The 24,884-nt window shown below is 43.2% G+C and overlaps 1 protein-coding gene across 6 annotated transcripts in view; it reads right to left on the reverse strand.

Moving 5' to 3' along the window:
- RasGAP1 (Ras GTPase activating protein 1) overlaps positions 1 to 24,884 on the reverse strand; it is a 933,257-nt gene that overhangs the window by 607,644 nt on the left and 300,729 nt on the right. For all 6 annotated transcript variants that reach the window (XM_067084371.1, XM_067084369.1, XM_067084372.1 and 3 more), the window contains one exon: positions 6,203 to 6,359. In XM_067084371.1, coding sequence (XP_066940472.1) covers positions 6,203 to 6,359 — 157 coding nt within the window. The remainder of the gene's footprint in view (positions 1 to 6,202; positions 6,360 to 24,884) is intronic.

Genomic DNA, 24,884 nt, shown 5'->3' on the forward strand with positions numbered 1-24,884 from the left:
AAGGCTGGCAACTTTGTTGTGCACAAGACCAGTCGCCAGTTCTCAGCAATGGCTCTGACCAAGCTCATGAGCAGACCAATGCCTTTATAAAGGCTGATGGCGAGCCATTGGGCTGACTGAAGATCCGTCAGCACTCAGAAGATGGATGGTGGCTGGCCCAGAGATCATCCGCTTGGTGTCTGCATACGAAACAGAGGTTCAAAGTAAGGAGTCTAATGAGCAGACAACACACCATGAACAAACACCTCATGCAGAGAAGACATTCTTGGAGAGAGTCAGCAAGCTGTCATTGGCTTTGCAACACTTGGGAAGTCCTTTCAGGAAGAGAGCCAGGATCTGTATTCCATTGACAACAAAGACATTGCCCACCCCAGCTCAGCAGAACTTCTACAGACACACCTTGACAGAGGCCGCACTAAATTTCAGAAGTTTTCAGACTCTTTGGCAAACAATGCAGTCTCCTTCTATGAGCCGATAAAGAAGAACAGAACTGACTTCTTCAGGCAAGAAGCTGCTCCTGTAGAACAGTCAAAGCAGAAACTTCTGAAGGAGGATTGCCAGCTTTTCTCAAAGCTATTTATATCCTGTCAGAGCCGTGAATGTGATCTGCAGGAATTCTTCCAGCACGAGAATCAAACATTCCCAGCTTCCCTTAGTGAGGGTGGTAGGCTGTACACATGTCAGAAGTCTCAGCTGACCTCGGTCCTGGAGAGTCATGTTACACTAGAAGACAAAGAACCAAAGACTGATGTCCTCATTGTAGATGGATCAGCTTTGGTCCATGCCTTGCCACCAAAGAAAGGAAAGACCTTTGAGGGCTATGCACTTTGCGACTTCTTGCCTGTGATACAATCCTATAGCAGCAAGTACACATCATCACATCTTGTATTTGATGTATACAATACATCCAGCCTCAAAGCTGAGACCAGGCTCCAACGTGGTCAAGGAGGAAGGCGCAAGGTGACAGACAAGAACACAATTCCATCCAACTGGCGCAATTTCCTAAGACACGATGCCAACAAGACAGAGTTGTTCCAGTTCCTGGCAGACAAAGTTGCCCAGATGTCTGCCACAAATGTTGTCATTGCCACGAAAGGGTCTGCTGTCCTCAGCACTCATGAGGCTAGTCTTCAGGGACTGGAAAAGTGCTCTCATGAGGAAGCTGACACCTGCATCTTTCTCCATGCCAAATATGCCACAGAACATGGAGCCAAGACCATCACGGTTAAAGCAAATGACACAGATGTTCTTGTCGTTGCAGTCAGTGCTTTCTCCACTCTCCACAATCTAGGGCTAGAGAAGCTATGGGTGGCATTTGGCCAAGGCCAGAGCCTGCGCTGGATTGCTGTGCATGACCTGTGCAACTCTCTGGGCCAGGAGAAGGTGAATGGCATGCTCTTCTTCCATGCATTCACAGGCTGTGATACAGTGTCAGCCTTCCGAGCAAGGGCAAGAAGACCGCCTGGCAGACATGGAACATCTTTCCAGAGGCCTCCACTGTGTTCTCCAAACTGAGTCACTACCCTCTCAGAGTGGAAGAGAGTGACCTGAAGGTCCTGGAGAGGTTTGTCATACTTATGTATGAAAGATCCAGCACTGCTGGCACTGTGGATGAGGCTAGACTTGATATGTTTGCCAGAAAACAAAGGGCATATGAGGCCATTCCACCAACCAGGGGAGCTCTCCTCCAACACACCAAGCGTGCTGCGTACCAGGCTGGTTGTGTGTGGGGGCAGGCCACCCAGTGTCAGCCACAGCCAGAGAACCCTGCTGAGTGGGGATGGCAAAGTCTGGTGAAGCATGGCAAGTCCTCTGGACAACCAACTCGCCCTTAGCCAAGAGTTGCCAACAGCTTACCAAATGTGGATGCAAAGCAGGCTGTCGGAAAGGTGCAAGTGCTACAAGTTGGGTCTTCCTGCACAGCTCTGTGCACTTGCAAATGTGAAGTCTAGATAAATATTGCCCTCTCTTCAGTAGATAATCTAGCTTGAGCATCCAACGTGTCATGCTATGCCTACCTTCTTATCCTCGAATTTTTCAAAGGTGTAGGTTGAGAGACCTATACATAGATTGGTTGCGTTTAGTCCGTATTTCTCTTCTTTTCTTTTTATGGTTACAGTCTTAGACACAATGTTGTATGTGACCATACCATTACTATTTCAGTTGAAAATAGCATATTAGTTAAACTGTCTGATCACATGAATATACCATTAAATAAAAACAGTTGGTCTTTATGTTCTGCTAGCGCTGTGGATAGAAAAAAACTTTTATGGCAACCATTTTGTACGCCATCTTGGTTACAATTCATTTAGTAAGGGTTTTCAATAAAATGTGTGGTATGGAACATTTTATAACCTAAAAGTCGAGGTTTAAAAAAAAAAACTGGCATATTCCATCCAATAGATGCTCCCAAACCAGTGAATCTCAACATAGATGGTGGCCATTTTGAAAATAGCCGCCATCTTGGATTTTCAGGTGGCCAGCGCCCTTTTCTAAGAGAGCGTAGTCTTAGGAATGTTTGTGCCAAATTTCATGCTTGTTTCACTATCTGAACGATTTTTACAGCAATCTGCTGCACTAGTAACCACCTCTATAGATCTTTCAGACTCCTATTATCACGTCCCGATTATGAGAGGTTCTCTCCTTATCTGGGTTTCAGACTAGGAAATCAAGCATACTCATTCAGAGTCATGCCATTCGGTCTCAATATAGCTCCCAGAATCTTCACCAAACTGGCGGACACGGTAGTTCAACAACTCCGGTCCCAAGGGATCATGCTAGCCGCATACTTAGACGATTGGATCGCTTGGGCCCAACGCCGACGAATGCCGGAGAGCGACAGCCATAGTAATCGGCTTTCTGGAATCATTGGGCTTTCAGATAAACAGGAGAAATCCCGCCTAGTTCGGAGAGTCGCTTTCAGTGGTTAGGAATCCAGTGGGACCTGGGTACACACACCTTATCCCTTCCGCCACCAAGCGGAGAGAAATAGCGAAAGCAACCAGGCAATTTCTCAAGAACAAGAAAGCTTCCCGTCGTACCCAAGAAAGAATCTTAGGTTCTCTTCAGTTTGCTTCAGTGACGGATCTTCTTTTGAAATCCAAACTGAAGGATGTAAACAGGGCTTCATGAGTCGAGCCAATGTCAGATTCAGAGACAAAGTATCTCTGATTCCACCGATTCTGAAGAAGAGACTCGCCTTGGACGTCCGTCAAGAGCCTATCGTCAGTGCCCCTTCAGTTCCCTCCGCCATCCCTAGTGATTCACACCGACGCTTCCCCTAAGCGGGTGGGGAGGATATTCCCAACACAAGAAGGTGCAAGGGACTTGGTCTACCATGTTCCGCCAGTTTCATATCAATGTTCTGGAAGCCATGGCAGTCTTTCTAACCCTGAAGAAACTGCGCTCAACAATCGATTCATATAAGATTGGTTCTCGACAGCGCAGTAGTAGTGCACTGTCTGAACAGAGGAGGTTCCAAGTCGAGTCGGATCAATCAAGTTATGATAGCAATATTTTCTCTAGTAAACAAACACCAGTGGCATCTGTCTGCTACCCACCTTGCAGGGGTTCGGAATGTCATTGCAGATTCCCTGTCCAGGACAACTCCGCTGGAGTCGGAATGGTCCCTGGACAAAACCTCCTTCAGGTGGATTTGCAACCAAGTTCCGGTCTCCAAGTAGATCTCTTTGCAACAGAGTGCAACCACAAACTACCTTGCTATGTGGCCCCAATCTGGACCCTCTAGCCCACTCCACAGATGCGATGTCCATAGATTGGAACAAGTGGAAAAGAATCTACCTCTTTCCCCCAGTAAGCCTGTTATTGAAAGTCCTTCACAAACTCAGGACATTCAAGGGCCAAGTAGCCTTAGTAGTCTGAATTGGCAAGAGCAACTGGTTTCCACTTCTTCTAGAACTGAAGCTTCGGTGTTTGAAAATTCCCAACCCGAAACTGACGCAAATAGTACAAACTCAGACTGTGTCAGCTTCCTCAAGAATTCAGAATGCCCTAGCTTTGTGGATTTCATGAAGTTTGCTGCTCAAAGGGATGCTAATATCAATCCTATTAACACTTTGTTCCTAGAATCAGATAAAAGGGAATCCACTCTTAGACAATACGACTCAGCAGTTAAGAAATTGGCACTCTTTCTAAAAGAATCTAAAGCTACAGTAATGACCACTAATTTAGCCATTTCATTTTTTAGGTCATTGTTTGAAAAGGTCTGCCCCTAGTACTATTACTACAGCAAAATCAGCCTTAAAAAGATATTTTTGCACGGGTTTAAGATTAACTTAACGGACTCTTATTTTTCGTCTATCCCTAAAGCCTGTGTTGTTTGAGACCAGTAACCCGCCCACAGTCGGTTTCCTGGTTCTTAAATGATGTCCTTAAGTTAGCCTCAGAAATAGATAATCATAACTGTTCTTTCACTAACTTATTAAGGAAGACCTTATTTTTAATTAGTTTGGCTTCAGGTGCTCAATTTCTGAACTGGCTGCCTTGTCTAGAGAACCCAATCATCTGGATTTCCTTCCATCAGGTGAAGTGTTACTAGCTCCTCACCCTAAGTTCCTAGCTAAAATGAAGATCCTCAGGATAGGTGGTCCCCATGGAAGATCATCCTCCCACAAGACCTGTCTTTATGCCCAGTCTTTACCCTGAAAGCATTCTTAGACAGAACCTCACACATAACTTCAGGGCCTTTATTTATAAGGGAAGGGGAGGAACCATTTCTTTGAAAGCCATTAGACAACAGATCCTATATTTCATTAAACATGCAAACCCAGATTCAGTCCCAAAAGTGTATGACATCAGGCAGTGGCCACCTCCACTAACTATTTTCATTATATGAATTTTGAGGATCTGTCAAAGTACACAGGGTGGAAATCCCTGTAGTCTTTAAACGCCACTACCTGAAATCACTAGAAGCTCTTAAATTTTCTACAGTGGCGCAGGGAACATAGTTCCCCACCAGTATGATTCTTTCTGTACTCAGTCACTCTCCTCCCTCCTACCTGCCTCATTTATTCCCCTTTGGTCATCTCCAGGTCAGGCATGCTTCACACCTTCTCCTGACCATGTCATGAATTTATCCTGTTTATTGTTTACCTCATTTACATATATTGTTTTGTGGAACACAGTTTCCTTGTATTAGTTTTAAGTATGTGTTTAGTACTTAAGTCTGTAATTTTAAGTACTCTTCTCCATTCAGGATCTTGTATTCATGTATAATTATGTTATTTATAAAACTAAGTATATTACGGTGTCATCATTATGTCTTAATGCCATTCTTACTACTAAGTTATTAAAACTCTTGCAGATGTTTAGTTTTATTACTTTCCTCTACAATCTTCTTTGTTTCAGAATGGTATTTTGATTTCTCTGTTATTATTTCACCGGCTGACACAGGTCGAGAAACCCAGAAAAGGATTTTAACAAAGGAAAAATCTATTTCTGGGAGAGACCTGTGTCACCCGTGACCCCATATTTCCTCTTTTCCCCCTTGGTCAAATACCATTCCGGTGTGGGGTGCTAATGTGGAATGGGGTGACGCTGCTTGTTTACAGTCCGCGAGTGGTGCGGGGTGTAACGGCACCTCACTCTTAGGACTTTTGACATTGGGAAGATTTACAGGGCGGAGGCCTGTGATTGTGACAATCTCACCTTTCTCATACACGACTCCATACCATGGAGCTCGTGACCGGGGGTAGTAACTCTGGCTTAGCTTTTTAGCTTTTCTCTGGTATATTTAGCAATAGCTTTACCTTGAAATAAGTGCTGAAAGGTTATTTCACCGGGTGACACAGGTCTCTCCCAGAAATAGATTTTTCCTTTGTCAAAATCCTTTTTTTGGGGTGTATATACATAAAAGTAACAGTTGTACAAGGGTACTAATCTAAGATGACTTATGGTGTTTTCAGATGATGGTTTGGGTGTATTTTTGTTTGAATTGATATTAAATTGTTTTAGTATGATAATTTAAGGTATATTTTTGTTTGAACTACTAAATTAGGCACTGAACTTTTAAAATAGACAGTTATAAGCATTACAGTTTAAGGGGTACAGGGTATTTGGCAGTTATAAGCATTTTTTGAGAGGATCTTGCATTCGAAAAAGTTGGGGAGCATGAATTAATGAAGTTATGTCCTTTGAAAACTTTCATACTTGGTAACATTCAAAGTAAAAAAAAAAAACTTACCTCAAATATAAATACTTCATCAAAATGTGGCGAAGTTGTCTTTTTTTTAACTTTTGTTCGTTTGGCTTCTTGCTTTCCATTACTATATAACATTGTAACTGTGGCAAAGGGATCACACGATCCACTGATAATGGCCAAGTCGCTGCACTCCAATATTCTGAAAACACATAAAATGAAATAAGAAATTTACTGAATTTAAAACCTATCAGTGATAAAAATTCTTCCATACTTGAAATAAGTGCATAAGACACACACAAAAGTAAGATATTTAACCCTGAATAGGGCCACTGGTTGATGACTGTGCAATGCAGAACGGCAAGTTAGGCCTCTGTGTCTCAGGCCTGCGGAGATGAAGGGAGCTACAACCACAACTAAACCATGATCCCCAAAGAGTTACCACCTACCTAACAGAGTTGCTGTGGTACCTTCACACCCCAAATAAGAAAGACCAACTTGTAAGAAAAAATGGTACTTAATCAGCTAAGGATAGCTTTCTCTAGTGAGGAGCAATGGCTCTGTAACAAAATCACACATTACTTATTCTAGAAAACTATTTGCCCTTACTTAAGAGGAAACAAAGTAAATATACAACTAGGTAAAATAAGTAAAACAAAAGAGCAGCATTACCATGTACGAACTCAAATAAATACTGTTCCTCACTTACCCAGGATGAAGGATGATAGCAGGAACCTTTATCTCTTGTAATACATAAGAGGAGGACTAGGAGATAATCTCCCATATAATCTTCCTTGCCAAAACTATAGGTGCTAGTGTATGACAGTCTTCATATTGGATCTCCATGGCCCTCAAGTAGTTAGAAGTGAACACAGAGCTACACCCCCACCACTGGAAGTACGCATCTTGCATGTCGATCGTAACCATCCAGTCTCCCCGATGGATGGCCGACAAAACCGACTGATTCATCTCCATTTTGAATTTCGTTGTTTGAACGAAGCGGTTCAGGGCACTGATGTCCAGGACAGGTCTCCATCCTCCCGATGACTTGGGGACCACGAAGAGGTGATTGTAAAATCCCCTTGAGTTTACGTTTTCGACTATCTCCACGGCTCTCTTTTCCAGGAGAGCTGATACTTCCCGAGATAGGGCTGAAAACCTCTCTGAGTCTACTGAGTAGGTTGCTAAGTTGATGGGAGAGGTTACTATGGGAGGTTTTTCCCTGAAGGGGATTGTATATCCTTCTCGTAATACCTTCAGCACCCACGGTTCCACATTTTTCTTCTTCCATACTGGTCAGAAATGGGAAAGTCTTGCTCCCACTGGGACACGGAGGACCGGAGTCTCATTTTCTAGGGTTGGATTTGTTGAAGGGTTTCCTAGATGGTCTGGAGGTTCGGAGGTTGGTTCTAGGTTGGGACTGGATGCGGCCTCTACCTCCTCGAAAGGGATGTTGCTGCAGGGGTGACGACATCCTAGGAGTTGCAGTTGAAGTGGCTCTTGCTGGAAACTTCATTCTTTTGGTGGATTGAGTGATGAGGTCTTGAGTTGATTTCTTTTGTAAATCGACTGAAATCCGATCTAGAGTGTCTTGTGGGAACAGATTATCCTTGTCTAGGGGTGCAAATAGAAGTGAAGAACGTTCTGATGGGGAGACCCCTTTTGCCGTAAACGAGCACCACAAATCTCACTTCTTGAGGATTCCCGTTGTGAAGATGATAGCTAGTTCTACTCCTCCATCTCTTACAGCTCTATCCGCGCACCCCAGTACTCCCAGCCAGTCCGCAGCAAAGTTTTATTGCAGGGACACACAGTCTTCTATTTTCTTAGCTAGAGCTCCTACCGTCCAATCTAGAAAACTAAAAATCTCAAAGACTTTGAAAATATCTTTGAGAAGATGGTCCAACTCTGAGGTTGTGAAAAGAATTCTGGCCGAAGTGAAAGCTGAACGACGAGAAGCATCTATGATACTGGAGAAGTCTCCCTGAGAGGAGGCAGAAACTCCCAAGGACAGCGCTTCTCCAGCTGCATAAGACAGGTACTTCTGCCTTATTAAGCGAGAAGGAGGTGCACAAAAGACCGCCTTCCCGACTTTCCTCTTCTCTGCTAGCCAGGCATCCATGCGGCTGAAAGCTTTCTTCAATGACGAAGACAAAACCATACGCGTAAGTCTGGCAGTACCTGGTGGTTGACACATGCTCAGGTAGGCTGAACCCGGAGATAATGGAACGACTGGGGAGAAGGACAACGGGTAGCAGACCAGGAAAAATCTGAGTAGAGCCGAGTAATGAGAGGTGGGTTGTTCTCCTTCTGCAGGCTCCTCGGTGGACAAAACGGGCGATCCTGGGGGTTCCACGGTGTCCTGTACCGCTGGAGTAGGTTTTTCAAAAAGGCTCAAAACTTTGTCAAGCTGGAGTTGAAGTGGCGCCAAAGAAGGGTCTTGAGAGGCCGACGGAAATTCTTGTTGCTGGGTCGCGAAAACATTAGAAGTGGGGTGGAAGGGAGAGGCACCCCCATCGACTGGGCGCACGGACAATAGGCGCCCACTCGTTGTTGAAGCAGACACTGACTCCTTGGAAGCAACTGCATTGTCCGTGGACATTTGGCGTGCCAAGGATGGGCGCTCTGTGATCTGACGATCCCATTCCGAGCGATCAAACACGGGTTCTTCTGACTTGGAAACTGTGTGCTCCCGAACAGGTAAGGCGAGCTGCGCGCGCAGGTGATGGGCGCTCTGAAGGCGAAAGCTCGGATGCACAACGATCTGTGAGTTGTCGCTTATGCACATTACTGGCGTACACTGGGCGCTTTCTTGCACATGAAAGGGAGCGAGAATCTCTTGTTGGCGAATCCCAGAAACTACAAGAAGGGAGAGGGCTATGTTCTCTCTCTACCGCTCGCTTACGAGGCTGGTGGGAATCTGAATCCATTGAAGCTCCCGGCCTTTTCAGTGGCCTAGATACATGTGCAAAACGGTCACCACGTTTCTTTGATGTGGGAGGGTCTGAATCACTTGAAGAAAGGGGATGGGTATCCAATCTAATACCTTTCCAACGGTATTCTTCCGCAGCCTGGGATCGGCGGACAACAGGCTCGGATGAGACGACGACTGCCCGTGGGCAAACCCCACTGACCTCCCTTGGACTGCCAGTTTGCTTCCTCCCATGTTTGCAAGGGGAGTTTTGCAGGGACCTTGGTCTAGGAGCATCGGTGGGACGAACACATCACTCGACACAACACTTTTAAATTTGTCCATTAGGACCTTCACAGAGTTCCCAATTTGGGAAACAGTATTCACAAGTAAATTAAATTTTTGATCTACCCGTGCTTCTAAGCTGGCAATGGCATTGGGTTCATCAGAATGAGAGTTAGGTACAGGAGTGACAGGAAAAGCTGGAGGACTGGAAATGGGAGAAAAAGCTGTCACAGGCATTGAAGGGATAGGCAAAACATCAATATCATCCCTTGAAGAATGGCCTACACTAGCAGAAGCCTTTGCTTCGGCCCTAGCTGTAGCTTTTCTAATTCGGTCACGTTTTCCATTTACTCTTTTCCCAGTCCTTACATTCGTCACAATTCAATTCAGGCAAACAAATTTGTTCCCTACAAGTACAACAAATGGTATGTATGTCGTATTTTACCGACGTAAGTCTAGTTTTGCAGCCTTTGCTGCAGTACCTAATGCTGGATAAACTAGAGTCCGACATAATGGTAAAAAATTCTAAATGAATAAGTCACAATTGAAGTATCCAAAATTCTAGCTAGGCTAGATAGCTGCGCTACCAAAACCAAAGAGTGCTTCACCAAAGATGATCTCCGACCATCCGGTGAAATCGAAAACGAGAGCTGCTAATAACTGTTATTTAGTCATTAACCGGCAGAAACGAATTGAGCTCCTTAGCTAAGTTGTAACTATTCTTCCCCAATAGTGGGCGGGGCAATATACCTACACCTAAAACAAAAGAGCGCTACCACGAATTTTGAATTTTGAGCTGCCGCGTAAAGTAGAAACTATAGCTATGTAATTATTTGTTAAGTTACTTATATAAAAACTTTCTTTCCGCTTAAATAACTCTCAAATCCTGTCAATCAGCAGACACTTTTTTGTAAATAGAGGCTCGGCGTTTAAGGGTTAAGTAAGTCCCACAATAAAATGAAGGTTAACTATGATTCAAATTCTGAACAAAGAAATTTCAAACCAGGTGATTTAGAATTGTTGTTCCTACCTGTAAGAAAATCTCCTTTAGAACCCAGTTATCAAGGTCCCTATCAAGTAATTTCTAAGGAAAGTAATCTTAGCTATATAATAGCTACACCTGGAAGGAGGAAGATACAGAAGTTGGTACATGTTAATTTGATTAAGGAGTATCACCCAAAAGATGAAATAGTGCCTACTTTGATAACTGAAAATGTAGCTGGTAAAGGATATGATGACTTCTGTATTAGTGGTAAAGAAGCTAAAATTCAGAACTCTGAAGTGCTTAAAAATCCTTCTACTAAATTAAGTAATTTATCTCTAACCCAAACAGATGATGTGAAACAGTTACTCATGCAGTTCAAAGAGATATATGGAGATGTCCCTAAAGCCTGCACAGCAGTCAGTCACGATGTCCAGTTGGTTGAAGGTGCCATTCCAGATAAGCAGCCATTCTACAGACTATCAAGTGAAAAGCTATGGATACTAAAGCAGGAAGTCAATTTTTTGTTAAATAATAATCTTGTGGAACAAGTGGCAGTCTGGACATCCCCCTGAATACTTGTTGAAAAGAAAGGTGGTGGTCATCGCATGTGTACTTATTTCTGCAAGGTTAATTCCATGACTCAAATGTTCTTATCCCTTGCCTCATATAGAGGACATGATTGACTCTGTTGGAAATTACAAGTTTGTGACAAAGTTGGATTTTCTAAAGGGGTACTATCGAATCCCTTTGACTGATGATACAAAGAGAATCTCTTCATTTGTGACTCCATTTGGTTTATACCAGTATAAAGTACTTCCATTTAGTATGACCAATGCACCAGCCACATTTCAGCGGATGATGGATGTTGTAACGGCAGGGCTAGAAGGAGTGAAGGTTTATCTAGACGACTTAGTAATTTTCTCATGTACTTGGGAGGAACACCTAAAAACCCTGTCTATACTTTTTCAAAGGCTTCTGTAGTACAGCTTGACAATGATTCTACACAAAAGTGAGTTTGGGAAAGCTCAACTTGTCTATTTGGGTCACAAAGTTGGAAGTGGGAGCATAATGCCAGTAAACACAAAGACTGAAGCTACTGCTCAATGGCCTGCACCAAATTCAAGGAAGGAAGTTCAAAGATTTTTGGGCGTGTAGTGTAGCTGCTCCATTAACGGCCTAGTGAGCCCAAAAAGAAAATTTAATTGGACATATGCCTGCAATGAAGCATATGAGAGCTTACAGAATATGCCTGTTACTGCTCCCATTCTAAAGGCTGCAGACTTTGAACAGCCATTCTGTCTGCAAGTAGATGCTTCAGCTGTTGGAGTAGGAGTAGCCTTACTTCAAGAAGAAAAAGATGGGATTATGCATCCAGTTTCTTATTTTCCTCAGAAGCTAAAGCATCACCAGAGATCTTACTCAGTCATAGAGAAAGAGGCCCTTGCATTTTTGCTTGCCCTTCAAATATTTTAAGTCTACCTGGACAACAGTAAAACAATTGTGGTATATTGTGACCATAATCCACTAAAATTCATCTCTTGTATGAAGAATTGAAAGCCTCAGCTTACATGGTGGTAGCTGACTCTTCAACCATACAACGCTGATATCCAACACATAGGAGGAAGGACAACATTGTGGCAGATTTCTTATCAAGAGTTCCAGAATAAAGGTTGTTGTTTGTACATCTATAAATAAGGGATTTTGACAAAGGAAAAATCTATTTCTGAGGAAGGTCCCGTGTCACCCGGTGAAATTCCATTACAGCACGAATTTCTAGGTATAACCTTGCTAGATATACCAGAGAAAAAGAGCTTTCAGGAAAGCTGGGTTACTACCCCCAGTCGAGCGTCTTCTAGGAAGACGTCGGGTATAAGGAGGGGTGAGTGAATACCACTACCACGGAAACCTACTCGAAAGATCTCTCCCTGTCAAAACCCCCGGAACAGCGCGGTGAGCCGTTACAGCTCCCACACCAAACACCCGCCAGGACGGCGACACCAGCGCCACCTACCTCATTCCATGCTAGCACTAACCCCAGACTTGGCATGTGCAAGAGGGGGGGGGAGAGTACTAGGTGATTCAGGAGGGGTCACGGGTGACACGGGACCTTCTCAGAAATAGATTTTTCCTTTGTCAAAATCCCTTTTCTGAGTCCAGTCCCGTGTCAGCCGGTGAAATCGTGATAGAGAATCATGCCAAGGCTGCAAGTACCAGGAAAAGAAATGGGGGTAATCTGAAGAAAAGGCAAAAGTTTACCAAAATAATTTTAATTAAGGAATCTCTTCCATGTGAGCAAGAATACTAAGACTAAGGCATATTAAATCTAAGGCACATCAAAAAACTTAATACTATGAACATGGGGAGGTCCCTGACACAACGGAGAAGAGGCCCCAAAAAATCTTAAAATTACTTGAGCAAAGTGAAACATGAAAAGTGCAAAAATAACTGCAAATATAACCTTAATACTATACACATAAACTTATTCTAAACACGTAAGAGAAAAAATCAATGAGCATTAACATATACATATATCTGGGGTACGTGGAGCCAAATAAAAACTGTCCAGTACCCCATAAGAAAAACAATCATGGCATGTCAGATTACACTTTTCCAATAACAGGTACAAGATACATCAATATGAGGAGCCAGGCAGTGAGGTATAATCAACCAGGAGAATAAGCAGAAAAGTAAATGAGGCAGGCGGGCGGGGGGAAAAGGAAAGGACAAGGATATGATTAATTAAGGTGGGGAGATGACACTTCCCACAGCTATGGTAGAAAATTTCAGGGCTTGAAAGTGATTTTTAAATAGTGGCGTTTAAACACTAGAGGTGATTTCCAACCCGTGTATTTAGATAACTCTGAGAAGTCCATATTATGAAAGTAATTAATGGAAGTAGCAACTGCTCGAATATCATGAACCTTTGGGAACTGAATCTGGGTTGGCCTGTTTAATGAAATAAAGAATTTGTTGTCTTATAGCATTTAGTGAAAGAGTACCACCTTTCTCCCTGATAAAAAGAGGACCCGACTTACACTGTGGAGTTCTTAAAAGGTAAGATTTAAGTGTATAAACTGGACATAAAGACTGGTCTTGAGGAAGGGGCACCACCTTCCAAGGAGACCACCTGTCTTGTGGGTCTTCGTTCTTAGCTAAAAATCTAGGGTCAGGGGAAAGGAGGACCTCTCCAGACGGGAGGAAGTTCACATAATTATCACCTCTAGTGAGAGCCGACAGCTCTGAGATTCTAGCACCTGAAGCCAAGCTAATCAAAAATAAGGTCTTCCTTAACAGATCCTGATAAGAGCAATGAAAGTTATCCATCTCTGATGCTAACTTGAGGACGTCATTGAGAAACCACGTAACAGACTGTGGGCGTGATACTGGTCTCAGACGAGCGCATGCTCTGGGGATAGATGAAAATAAGAATCTGTAAGGTCGATTTTAAAGCCGTAAAGAAATACTTTCTTTAATGCTGACTTGATTGTGGTAATAGTGGCGGAGCAAGGCCTTTCTCAAACAATGATCTAAAGAAGGAAACTCCTAAATTAGCTGTCATGACTTTGGCTTCAGATGCTTTTAGGAAGGAGGCTAATTTTTTGACTGCTGAGTCATACTGTCTAATAGTAGAATCTCTTTTATCTGATTCTAAAAACAGAGTGTTGACAGGGTCAATGTTCGCTCCTTTTGGGCTGCGAATTTTATAAAGTCCATAAAACTAGGGCATTCTGAATTCTTGAGGAAGCTGACACAGTCTTGGTTTGTACTGTCTGCGTCAGAATGGGCTTGGGAATCCGAAGACTCCGTAATCCCAGTTCCTGAAGAAGAGGGAACCAATTGCTCTTCGGCCAATAGGGGGCTACTAGGGCTAATTGACCTTGAATGTCCTGAGTTTGTGTAAAACTTTCAGCAGTAAATTTATTGGAGGAAAAGATAAATCTTCTCCCAATTGTTCCAATCTACTGTCATTGCGTCTATGGCATCGCCTGAGGGTCCAGGTTGGGGCCCACATAACAGGGGAGCTTGAAGTTGCTCTCCGTTGCGAACAGATCCACTTGGAGGCCCGGAACCCGGCGCAAATCCATTTGAAAGATTCCACGTCCAGGGACCACTCCGTCTCCAACGGAGTAGTCCTGGACAGGGAATCCGCCACCACGTTCCGCACCCCGCTAGGTGGGTGGCTGACAGGTGCCAGCTGTGCTTGTTCGCCAGGAGAAGATAGCAACCATTACTTGGTTTACTCGGCCTGATTTGGAGCCGCCCCTGTTGATGCAATGAACTACCACTGCGCTGTCCAATACCAACCTGATATGAATCGGTTGGGGGGCGGATTTTCTTCAAAGTTAGAAAGACCGCCATAGCTTCCAGGGTATTTATATGGAACTGCTGAAACATTGTGGACCACGTTCCTTGTACTTTTGTTTTGGTGAATATCCCCCAGCCGCTTAGGGAAGCGTCTGTGTGAACAACTAGTGCCGGAGGGGAAATTGAAGCGGAACTGTTTTGGACAGGCCCTTGACCGAGGCCCAAGGGCGCAATCTTGTCTTTAAGATTTGAGGAATGGAGGAGACCTTGTCTCTGAGCTTGACATTGGCTCGACTCCGCCACACTCTGTTTATGTCTTTTAATTTCGCTTTTAAGAGCAGGTCTGTCACTGAGGCAAACTGAAGAGATCCAAGGACCCTTTCTTGGGACCGGCGGGATGCTGATGGATTTTGAGGAATCTCTTGGTGAGAGATGCTATCTCTTTCCTCTTGGGAGGCGGAAGGACAGCGTGTGAGATGACAGATCCCACTGGAGACCCAACCACTGAAACCGGGACTCGGAGTCAGGCGGGACTCTCTCTGTTCAGTTGAAAACCTAGCGACTCCAGGAAATTGATGACTATGGACGTAGCTTTCTGACACTCCGGAACTGTTGGTGCCCAAATTATCCAATCGTCTAAATATGCTGCTAGGGATATCCCTTGAGACCGGAGTTGTTGTACTACCGTGTCCGCCAGCTTTGTGAATATCCTGGGCGCAATGTTCAGACCGAAGGGCATGACCCTGAAGGAGTAGGCTTGATTCCCGAGTCTGAAACCGAGGAACTGAGAGAAGTTCCGGCGCAACTGGGACGTGATAATAAGCGTCTGAAAGATCGATAGAGGTGGTGACGGCTCCACGCGAAGTAGAGTCCGTGACCTGAGCTACCGTAAGCATGCGAAATTTGTCGCATTTTATGTAGAGATTTAGACGCGACAGATCCAGGATCACTCTTTGCTGATCGGAGTCTTTTTGGGAACAGTGAATAACCTGCCTTGAAACTTTAGGTGCCTTACTTTCTTTATTGCCCGTTTGTTGAGCAATTCTGTCACGTAATCCTTTAGGATTGATGTGGGTGGCTGGTAAAACCTGGTTAGAGGAGGAGGGTCTTTGATCCAGCTCCATCCTAGTCCTTTGGACACAATGCTGTGTGCCCAAGGGCTGAAGGTCCATTGGTCCCTGAACCAAAACAGGCGACCGCCTACCTGTGTTCTCTCAGTGGGAGGGAGCGGGTTTATTCCCCTACCACGTCCAGGTCTTCCCCTTGGGGTGGTGTTGGGCTTTCCTCTATGGGGGCTTTGCCTCTTCCTCCCCTTGCAACCCTATTAAGGCCGTGAAAGTAACCACGGCCTTCATATGTGGGGTTGTATGCCGGTGAGGCCACATAGGAGGGTGCAGCTGGTTGGACCAGCACATACTGTTGGGGGTGAGCCTTGGAAGTAGAAGGCTGCTCCACTGCCGAGACCGGGACGGCTTGGACTACCGCCTGATGGTAGGGCCTCTTATGCCTCCTGAAGCGTTTACCTCCTCTCGATTGGGGGCCGGCCGATTCTGGGGTCTTACGCTTATAGGCAGAAATGCCCCAGCGAGAACGAAGACTCTGGTTGGCCCGTGTAGCCTCGGCCATAACATTTGTGACCTCCTCTTCAGGGAAGAGGTTAGGTCCCCAGATCGAGCTTTTCACGAGCTTGTTGGGCTCGTGGCGGATAGTCGCATCGGCAAGATGAACTTCCGACATTCCAGTCTGGCCATAATAAACTCAAATAAGTCAGACTGGAAGCCTGCCAGCAAGGACTTTAGCCAATACCTGAAAGAATGGGTTCGTCCGAGCAGGAGACGGCAGTAGCTTCAGAAAGGCATACGGAGTTCAAGGATCGGGCTAACTTAACCCGAGCATCAAACTCCGCTTTCAAAGAGCTTCCGGCAGCTTGGGAGCTGCTCACTAAACTGCGTGGAAGCGCAGAAGGGGTCCAGCTTCCCGACCGTGAAAGGTGGACGGGCGTCCAGCCAGAACTCATTACTTCCTGGGAATACCAGGGAAGTAGGGTCTGTCTCCTTAGCTGTGGTAGGATTACCATCAAAGCACGCTCGGGCCGTAGCCAGAGCGACTTTGTCCAAGCAAGGGGTGGGAAGGTTGTCTCCCAGGGCAAAACATAGTGAAGTTGCCCTTGAAAGGAGTCAACTCGTGTTGTCTGCCTGCCACTCCGTCAGAGTGCGCAGAAGAGCCGATTGAGCTTGGTCCCTAGGGACGATGACAGTCTCCCTAGGAACCTTGTCTGACCGAATCCAAGCTTCCTCCGTAAGCCTCACGAAGCCTGGGTAAGGGGGCAGGAGATCGGGGGAAGAACTCCAATTCCTCCAACCGTCTCGTGCCAAGACCATCAAGTGTCAGTTTGCCATCATGTTGGATGGCCCGGAGGCAAAACGCCAAGGGTTACCGACATCGAACGGCGGAGGTCCGCAGTGTCGGGGATAACATACTGTGGTTCGGCTGGGGTGGGTGAGCCATTCCCGCCAGTATGTTATCATGACTGGCCAACTTCTTCGGAGATTTTGTTAAATCTCGAATCCAAGTCCTCCGTAAAACGCTTTATAAAGCTGATTAGCAAAGGCCTCTGCATCGAAAGCAGGTTGGCGAGGAGGGCTTGATTTTGCAGCCCTCTTACTCGCGCCTTTGCTGGAGGAACCAGACTTGCTCCCGGAGGCTACAGGTCCTGAGACCTTAGCCTTCGACGGGGGAAGGGCGATGCCTTCTGGAAGTCGAGGACTTGTAGCCCTTCGCCTTCCATGAAGTCTTCAACTTCAACTTGGGGATAGCAGACGGAGCTCTATCACCCAAGGAGGAAGACTTTACAAAACCTGCAAATGAAGAAATTGATGAAGCAGGGGAGTCAAATAAAGGGGGGCCCGCCCCAACAACCTCACTTACCTCACCACTTACCACCTGGTCCTGCTCTGTGTTCATGGGTTCCAGGTTGAGATCCATGGCGGCTCATCCTCCGAGACCTCAGCGTGAGAGGATATCCACTTGGGGTGGCTGGGTCTCATCCCGGATCTGCTGGATGATAGGGGTGGCAAGGTCTTCAGGCACTGCGGCCGCCACCCGTGCGCCCGGGTAGAGCAAGTCCTCAACCTGGCGTCGAGGGCGTAGGGGCTTCCCGGCGGAACGTTCCTACCAAACCCAGCCACCCAGGCTCGGAGGGATTCCAAGGCAGACTTCTTGGAAGCTTCATCCGCCTGTAAGAAAGCCAACAATTAGCTAAGAACGAAAACCATTCCGGGAACTCATAAACAATATACCACATATAATATGAGGAGCATAAGGCAGGAGTAATGTAAAGACTGTTACTTACCGACTCATCCTGGACAGTTGTGCAGAGAGAGCGAAGCAAACCTCACAACCATCAGGGTGCCAGACAACCAGGTCATCCAGTCGGACCGCACAACCAGCGTGGGTCCGGCAAACTACGTGACCGTAAGGTTGTTGGAGGGAGGCGGTGCACCCGGCTCCTCACAGCGAACAGTCTGTAAGTAAAACAGTAGATGAACCTCCCACCTAAGCAAGCTAAAGCTGGCGAGGCCGGGAAACTCCACTGCAACCGAATACTCCGGCGGAGAAGAACTCCTAATCATAAACTGGGCCAATAAGCTCTAAATTACATAGAGTGGAAGGTAAAGGTTTTCAGACCCCGGAGTACTCCGGGAATGAAGGAAAGAGAGACCAGGAACCAACCTAAGGGCTGCCAGTAAAATAACGGCGGAGCCCCGGTATAGGACCGGACTCACTTATATAATGAATTAAGGAAAATATTCCTGTAGATAAAGACTTATCTAAAAAAAAACAAAAACAAAAACAGTAATAAGTGATGATAAGAACTCAAGAGGACGGAAGGATCCGCTCCTCTCCAAATGAAAAACCTTCCGCCCTTACTTCCCGCCGGAGAAACAAGACAGGTAAAATGCTCATATGTTTCTAACATAGGCTGAAGCAATATGTTACCGTATCAAACGTAACCCGATAGGGGAGAAAGTAAAACAAACCACCAACCCCAATACAGCGATGCTAGGGACGATATGGGAGGGAGCGAATCTCTCAACCAATAGGAGAAGTCCCTGAACTCGGAGAAAACGCCATCTAGCGTCACCCGCACGAGTAGAGCAAGGCTGGAGAGGAGGAGGGGGGGAGGAGGGGGGAGGAGTAGGCTACCAGGAAGGAACAGGAGACGGGAGAAGCTCACCCGCTCAACTGCACCATACCTCCCAGACGATGAATCTTGGAAGGGTGGAATGCTGGAAGCAACACAACCCGAAGCCCGACTCTACCTAGGCGAAGCCTAATATGGACCTAACCTTAACATAGGCTAGGAAAAAAGGGAGGGCAGAAGGGAGGAGGAAGCAACAGGGAGAGAAATTTTGTGCTGAGAACCAACCAGGATCGAGAATGGCGGGCAAGGGGCGACTAGCCTAGAGGAAACACAACCCAAGAACTCGATTCCCCAAAATGGAGGAAGAGGACTAAGGGGCTCACTCTGCCCACCGAAAAACGATCCCGGAGGAAACCAGCAACAAAACTCCCTCAACCTGAACTCCTCACCCAGGGCAAGGGGATGGATGCAAACAAGCCTACTCCACAAAATAACCATCACTATAAAAACTAAAATGTGCTCAACAGAGAGCGTAGCCTACCCCGGGGAAGCGGTTAGATCTGAGGCTGCCGCCAGCACCCGAGGTAAACAAACAACAAAATAATAATAAAAATAAAACTACAAGAGAGAGCACCATCTTCAAGCAAAATAATTAGCCTAGTGAGACCAAAAATAACAGGAACCCAACCTGGAGGGGGAACCTAGACGGGCATCACTCTCACCAAGGCCCGTAGGCCAATGAAATAATTCATAAGGGGGGGGGAGCCACCGCAAGGAACCACCAGGAAGGGGGACCAAAGGGGCAAAATTTATCTATAACGACGAGGAGACAACTCCAACTGAAAAGAACAGAAGGAGTAAGCCTCGCGGCCGACATGGCTGGCAGGGGACGCTGTGGCGACATAATAAGATCTCAATATTTATGAAAATACGAGACCTTAACAGCCAAAAATAGAACAAAACCCCACAAGAAGATGGTACTTAACTTGAAATGGTAAAGCTGCTCGATGCCATCTCAGAAAGCAGAAAAATCCAAAATAATGGAGAGAGCACACAAAAGAAACAGAGATTTCACGTGCTAGAAAATGGAATGAGGTAGGTGGCGCTGGTGTCGCCGTCCTGGCGGGTGTTTGGTGTGGGAGCTGTAACGGCTCACCGCTGTTCGGGGTTTTGACAGGGAGAGATCTTTCGAGTAGGTTTCCGTGGTAGTGGTATTCACTCACCCCTCCTTATACCGCGCCTTCCTAGAAGACGCTCGACTGGGGGTAGTAACCCCAGCTTTCCTGAAAGCTCTTTTTCTCTGGTATATCTAGCAAGGTTATACCTAGAAATTCGTGCTGTAATGGAATTTCACCAGCTGACACGGGACTGGACTCAGAAATATATTGTTTAATGTAAAATGTACATGGTATTGTTTTTATCTTTATGGAGGGGAAATGTTATGGATTTTTGCTAATGCAAATGACTACTGGAGTTGACCTATTCATATATTGTGTATTTCATTGATTACTTGCTGTCCTTTGTAAACTTTAGGGTCCTTGGGAAAATCTTGGAATGTTTACTTTGGGAGAGTATTTGACTATATGGTCAGTCATTTCACCAGTTATATTAGGAATTTAATTATCTTATATACTGAATTCTGTGAGTAACCTTACTGTGTATATGTAACTGTCTTTTATTCTGTTATGGTAGTGGTAACTATTACTGTTCTTTAATAAAATAGGTTATGCTGTAGCCTAGTGAAATGTAACAATATACGTATGTATCCATGTATGTATGCATGTACGTATATATGTATGTATGTATGTATATATATATATATATACTGTATAGTAAACCCCGTATTTGCGGTGTATGTATGTGTGTATATATATATAGTAAACCCCTGTATTTGCGGTCTCTCCAATTAGTGGATTCTCTCGTTTTCATATATACACATTGTGCGCTGAAAATTTTGTCAGCCCATTCAGGTATTTTGCACTGAGAAATATTCACTAATTACTGTATTTTTATCTCATTTTCATGACTAAATGCACTTTTGTGATAAAACTATTAGAACTCAGGTAGTGCTCGAGTTATAATAGTTCACCAACAGATAATTAATTTTGCAATGGGGTAAACAATTAATACCCTATCAAGGCAATATTTAGAAAATATTTTTAAATTTTGCAGATGAGTCGTATTTTACAATCAGGCAGCAAGAGACCAAATTACAATAGACCAGCTTCTTTTCCTCCATCTCTTTATCTCATCTAGTTGAAAAGGTAACAGAGAATGATAAAAGTATTGTTAATAACGTTATGCTCTTGGGTAAATGCTTACAGCCATAAACAATCGAATCGGATAACAACAGCCATTTTGCTTGTATTTCAACCATCATAAGGTAATACACAATTACCGTAGGTTATAGTACAAATGACGTTAAATAGAATAGGACTGATATACTTTTACATTATACCCTTATTCAGTATCGATAAAAGATCGGCAAGGAAGTATACTGCTAAATTTATGCTGCAAGTTGTAACTGAAGCTGAGAAAACTATGTTCAAGCTGCTAATGACTATAAATTATCATGCATTGGCAACAAGGATGAAACTCTACTGTAATTAAAATTGGAGAGAAAGTATTTTAATCAAAACTATTGGGCATGAAAGAACACATTACTGCTATTTTTATGCCAATAAACAATAAATATGCAAAGCTCATGTTATGATGAAATCATGTGAAAATAGTGAACGGAATCTTGATTTTTTTTACACAAAACAAACGCCCAATGTCATCTACTAACGAAAAAAACAGTTAAATTAATTTCACAACGAGACACACTTTGTACAGTGTAACGAAAAATAACCTTGCCCCATATAAATAAAGTATCTAGAGATTCATTTATGCTAACTAGAAGCAAGAACAGTGCTCTGAACTGAGTTAAATGTGGTAAATAAACACAGCGTTGTTAATTTCCAAATCTAAACATTGACTGCTATGATCGAATTTACAATACAAAAGCAATATAAGAATATATACATTATTCTTGGATACAGTGAATTAAGGCATAACATTTTAAAAGATCCATGGAAAAGATGCATGTTCGTTATGTTGATATGTGAATAAATAGTACAGTATAATGTAGGCTATGCTACTGTATATGTATACGATATACCATAGTGTAGACTAGGCTAATTCTTGTTTGTTATTCAATTTCTCTTTGTACTGAATTATCGTAAGTCACTCTGCATGAGCCTCCAGAATTGGCTGATATTAATAATTACTATAGCGTGTAAGTATAGAGTATACAGTACTTTATTGTGTAGGCTAGGCTACCAATATATGTATACATGGTACTGAATACCCTTGTGTAGGCTAGCTATATTCGAGATACGTTTTTTCCAACAAATGATGGGTTTTTTGGAACCTAACCCCATCATAAGTAGGATAACACCTGTATATGCATTTTTAGTTTTTTTGTGTGTGTTTGAACTATCAAAATAGGCAGTTCTAAGTGTTTTTAGAAGGGTTCTAAGTATTCACAGGTTCTAGCTATTGGGTTTTTGGCAGGCCTGTAGTACACATCCCCATGAATATGATTTTACTGTATATACAGCATTATATACAGTATAGCAATGGTAATCTTAGACACAAAGATATGTTATTCAGTTGTATTGCACATAGGAAAAATGAAAGGTATTTTTGTGTGAATATGCCCAATAGTTTATTCCTCCAAAAGACCTCTTCTTCAAGCGTTTATTAAGGAAAGAGAAAACGTTTACAATGTATGTAGCCAAGAAAGGCCTAAAATCTTAAACATATGAAATACCATTACCATGTGTGTGTAAATGCACAATTTCATAAACGACTGAGACAGATATTTGGAGAGATATTTGGGGATAACCAGATATGCTAAACAGTTTACTACTGTAAATGCTAGACTTCCCTATTTGTATGGTATTGTTAAAACCCATAAGGAAGGACAACCATTACATCCTGTAATTAGCACTACTGGTTCAGTGTCTCACAAACTGTCTAAATTCTGGTCACATTATTGCAGCCATTTGTATGTGATTCTGTAAATAGATTAATCAGGAAAACCTCAAAAGATGATGAAATAATGTTAAGCTTTGATGTTAAAAGTCTGTTCACTTGTGTACCTGTTAACGATGTCTTATATTTTTTAAACAGTGAGCTAAATAAGCATGTCATATCTCTGCCAAATTGGATAATATTATCCATTAATCCATTAATGATCATATAATACAGTATATGTTTGTCATTACAGTAAACCCCCCTTATTCGTGGGGATGCGTACAACAACCACCCCCTTCCCCCCGTGCAAATAGCTAAAATCCACAAATACTCAAAAAACCTCTACAAACACTTAGAACTGCCTATTTTGATAGTTCAAAAGAAAAGAAAAAAAAAAAAAAACTAAAAATGCTTATACCTGAGTATTTTAATGGTTTTATCACAAAAAGTGCATTTAGTCATGAAAATGAGATGAAAATACAGTAATTAGTGAATATTCATCAGTGAAAAATACCACGAATGGGTGAATTTTCTGCGAATAATGTGTATATATGTTCCATAGAGAAATCCACGAATCGGTGAGTCCGCGAATCGTGAGAACGTGAATACAGGGGGTTTACTGTATGTACCTAGTGTTATGCTGATTCAAATGGACATACTATATTACCTCTTATGATATTTTGGTATTTTTCATTTGTTCAACTACAGTTCTTATTTCATCTTATTATTTTACTGTTGAATCTTTTTAGTTCAAACTGCTTGTTTCTGGTAAGGGTATTTCATATGTTTTAAGATTTTAGGGCTTTCTTGGCTACATACATACATTGTAAACTTTTCTCTTTCCTTGATAAATGCTCTGAGAAGAAGTCCATTAGAGGACAAAACTGTTGGACATGTTCTCACAAAAACACCTTTCATTTTTCTATGGAATATATATATATATATATATATATATATATATATATATATATATATATATATATATATATATATATATATATATATATATATATATATATATATATATATATATATATATATATATATATAAAGTCTCCTCTTAACGACAGGGGTTCCGTTCTGGCGATGTGTAAAGCTGAAAAATCGCCAAACCGGAAAAATCAATGCATAATCGTAAGAAAACCTTACTTTTAATTCTTTGAGTATCCTTTAGGTATCTTGAAAATGATGTAACCTGCATTTTTATTGAGTCTTTCATAAAAAACCCTCCAAAATTTTACCATTCTACTGTTTTGAAGCCAGAGAGAGAGAGAGAGAGAGAGAGAGAGAGAGAGAGAGAGAGAGAGAGAGAGAGAGAGAGAGAGAGAGAGAGAGAGAGAGAGAGAGAGAGAGAGAGAGAGAGAGAGAGAGAGAGAGACTTATCTACCACAAAAAGACTTGGAATTTCACAGAACTACATTGCTCTCCCATTTTTACTTTAAGTATCATTCTACATCAAATATAGCTTAAATTATTATCCTGTTACTACTGTATTAATCATTGAAATTATATTATTAATATCTTTTCAAAGTCATCTTAAACATTAGTACCCTTTTCCAACGAGAGAGAGAGAGAGAGAGAGAGAGAGAGAGAGAGAGAGAGAGAGAGAGAGAGAGAGAGAGAGAGAGAGAGAGTTTCTCTTTAATTTCTCGAGGAATGTTAATCCATTTCTCTTTACTGCAACTGACAACAACAAAAAATTGGTTTTTTTCTTTGTCTCCCGAAGATGTAGGCTACTACTACTATACTTTAGCATTTTTAAAGCACCATGAACACACACACACACACACAGCGGGCATAGGTAAAGATACTCAAATTAAAAGTATCTTTTCCTGAGAGAGTGAAGGGCTGAACTTTATCTATTTATAATATATCTGTCCATTTAGAGAGAGAGAGAGAGAGAGAGAGAGAGAGAGAGAGAGAGAGAGAGAGAGAGAGAGATTGATTGATTAATTGAGAGTTATCTGGCGTCACAACTACCAGGGTCACCGACGCCAGATACTAAGTGTGATCTTTTCATTTTTATAGTATGTTATAAAAATTAAAATTAAAATTCTGCTAAAAAGAACTACATATA

Source organism: Macrobrachium rosenbergii, chromosome 41, assembly GCF_040412425.1.
Source record: "Macrobrachium rosenbergii isolate ZJJX-2024 chromosome 41, ASM4041242v1, whole genome shotgun sequence".
Lineage (NCBI taxonomy): Eukaryota > Metazoa > Arthropoda > Malacostraca > Decapoda > Palaemonidae > Macrobrachium > Macrobrachium rosenbergii.